This window comes from Pundamilia nyererei, unplaced genomic scaffold, assembly GCF_000239375.1.
Source record: "Pundamilia nyererei isolate P.nyererei 1_Seehausen unplaced genomic scaffold, PunNye1.0 scaffold00225, whole genome shotgun sequence".
Lineage (NCBI taxonomy): Eukaryota > Metazoa > Chordata > Actinopteri > Cichliformes > Cichlidae > Pundamilia > Pundamilia nyererei.
The window spans coordinates 318,918-321,800 of NW_005187626.1; the positions used below are offsets into that span (position 1 = coordinate 318,918).

Here is a 2,883-nt window from a genome sequence, read left to right on the forward strand (position 1 = left end):
GGATTTAACAGGAAGCCAAAACAGGAGAAATCTGCTCTCTCTCCCTGTCAGTACTAGAAGGAGAGAGCAGATTTCTGAGCTACAGCCACCCCATAAGATACACCAATAATATTGTTGAGCCTGCCGGAAGCATTTCATGTTTCACAAACCAAGCCCATCTCATAAGAACATGACTCATGTGTGGGTCAGGACAGACTTTAGCTTTCATACAGATGAGAGGACAGACTCTCCTTTTTTCACTGAAGCACTGCTGCTGCCAGTTTCACAGCCACTTTTAGAAGTAGAGATAGTTTGAATGTGGAACAAGGCTTCAGCTCCAGCTCGGTTTTAAACATAATTAGGGAGAAACCAGAATAATGAGCACTCTCTCTGTATCTTACAGGTTTAAGGGAGCTGAAGCACCATGAGCCCAGCCAGGACCATGGCGATGTTCTGCACCTATAAGCTGATTTTCTTTCTGACCGTCATCTCAACTGAGTTTCCATATTCAGCAGCAGCGGGCTCTACTCTGACTCTCACCTCCAACCAGACAGCCACCAACCACAGCAAATGTGGTGGAAGCACCAACTGCATAGAGGGCGTTATCCTTCCTATGTGGAAGCCAGAAAACCCAGCCTTCACTGACCGCCTCGCCAGAGCAACCATATACTTCGTGGGGTTAGCGTACATGTTCTTAGGGGTCTCCATTATCGCCGATCGCTTCATGGCATCCATCGAAGTCATCACCTCCCAGGAGAGACGGATCACCATCAAGAAACCAAACGGTGAGAAGATCACGACGACTGTACGCATCTGGAATGAGACAGTGTCCAACCTGACCCTGATGGCACTGGGTTCATCCGCCCCAGAGATCCTCCTCTCAGTGGTGGAGGTTTGTGGGCACAACTTCAATGCCGGGGAGCTCGGTCCCAACACCATCGTAGGAAGCGCCGCCTTCAACATGTTCGTCATCATCGGGCTGTGTGTGTCTGTCATTCCTGAAGGAGAGACCAGAAAAGTGAAGCACTTGCGCGTGTTCTTCATCACCGCTGCCTGGAGTGTCTTTGCTTACACCTGGCTTTATCTGATCCTGGCTGTCTTTTCTCCAGGAGTTGTGGAAATATGGGAGGGGCTTCTCACGCTCTTCTTCTTCCCACTTTGCGTTGGATTGGCGTACATAGCGGATCGCAGACTTCTTTTCTACAAATACATGTACAAGCGATACAGGGCGGGGAAGCGGAAAGGAGTGATCATCGAAACGGAGGGAGAACCAGAACTTCCCTCAAAGGTTGACATTGAAATGGATGGAAAAATGCTCAACTCTCATGGAGAGGAGTTCACAGATGGAGAGGCAGGATTTGAAGGGAAGGAGCTGGATGAGGAGGAGGCCCGCAGGGAGGTGGCGAGGATCCTGAAGGAGCTGAAACAGAAACATCCGGAGAAGGAGATGGAGCAGCTGATGGAGCTTGCGAATTACCAAGTTTTAACCCAGCAACAGAAGAGTCGAGCTTTCTACCGCTGCCAAGCGACCAGAATCATGACAGGAGCGGGTAACGTCCTGAAGAAGCACGCCGCTGACCAAGCCAAGAGAGCCACCCATGATATCTTCTCTGAGGTGTCGGTGAACGACTTCTCTTCCAAAGTGATCTTCGACCCTGGTACCTACCAGTGTTTGGAGAACTGCGGCACCGTGGCACTGAATGTGGTTCGACGTGGCGGAGACCTGACCAGCATGGTCTCCGTGGATTACCGGACAGAAGACGGCACCGCCAACGCCGGCTCAGATTATCAGTTCACAGAAGGAACAGTTGTGTTCAAACCCGGTGAGACGGAAAAAGAAATCCGCATCGATATTATCGATGATGACATCTTTGAAGAAGACGAGCACTTCCTGGTTCACCTAAGCAATGTCAGAGTCACAGCTGAAGGTTCGAACAGTCACGAGGCAAACCACGTGGACACCCTCGCAGGTCTGGGTTTGCCCTGCACGGCCACCGTTACCATATTTGATGATGACCACGCCGGGATCTTTACGTTCGAGGAGCCAGTGATGACCGTGAGCGAGAGCGTCGGGGTGATGGAGGTCAAGGTGATCCGGACCTCAGGAGCACGCGGTGTTGTGGTAGTGCCCTACAAAACGATACAGGGGACCGCTAAAGGAGGCGGCGAGGACTTTGAGGATACACACGGAGTTCTGGAGTTTGAGAACGATGAGATTTCGTAAGTATGAATCCTCTTTAATGATCTGAGACAACTTTAGCTCCACAGGTGTTATAGTAACAGTATCTTACATGCTAATCGCTTCGCACCCACCAGTGTTTTGGCTCCTCCTCCAGGACTAGAGTTAGGGTTAGAGTTCAGTCATGTTTGGATTAGTTCATGGATCAGCTTTTTAAGGAGCATTGCATTTCTTTGTGACCAAACATTTTCTACTGTCTGTTTGGCATGTGGCTGAAACAAAACCGAACATGTTAAGAGGTTAGCCCTTACACCATCACGTGGCAGGCCTGGCTTCTCTTACATGGTTTCTTATTAATCCTAAAATATAAATGGATTTATGTACGGATCACTCTGAAGATTTCAAACCTTTCCAGATTATTCTAATGAACAGGCATGGGAATTTTTTCATCACCTCTTTAAACTGTACACGACGCAGACAATAGTTTCAGCATCAGAAGCATCACTTCCATCGAGTGTAATCACTCGACACCTGAAGCACCATCAGATGCTGCTGACACTAAACAAGAGTCAGAGAACTCAAATTTGTCATTTAGCCTCTGCTTCCACGTCACACACAGCTGGTCCTGATCTTTAAAGGTGATTAATCCACAACTTTAATGAATGAATCCACAATCCTCATGTAGAATTAAGATGCACACACACACACACACACACACACACACA

At 48.7% G+C, this 2,883-nt stretch overlaps 1 protein-coding gene across 5 annotated transcripts in view; it reads left to right on the top strand.

Moving 5' to 3' along the window:
- Positions 1 to 2,883, top strand: part of slc8a1a (solute carrier family 8 member 1a) — a 24,948-nt gene that overhangs the window by 4,356 nt on the left and 17,709 nt on the right. For all 5 annotated transcript variants that reach the window (XM_005748585.2, XM_005748586.2, XM_005748584.1 and 2 more), the window contains one exon: positions 383 to 2,199. In XM_005748585.2, the coding sequence (XP_005748642.1) occupies positions 404 to 2,199 (1,796 nt within the window). In that variant the 5' untranslated portion in view covers positions 383 to 403. The remainder of the gene's footprint in view (positions 1 to 382; positions 2,200 to 2,883) is intronic.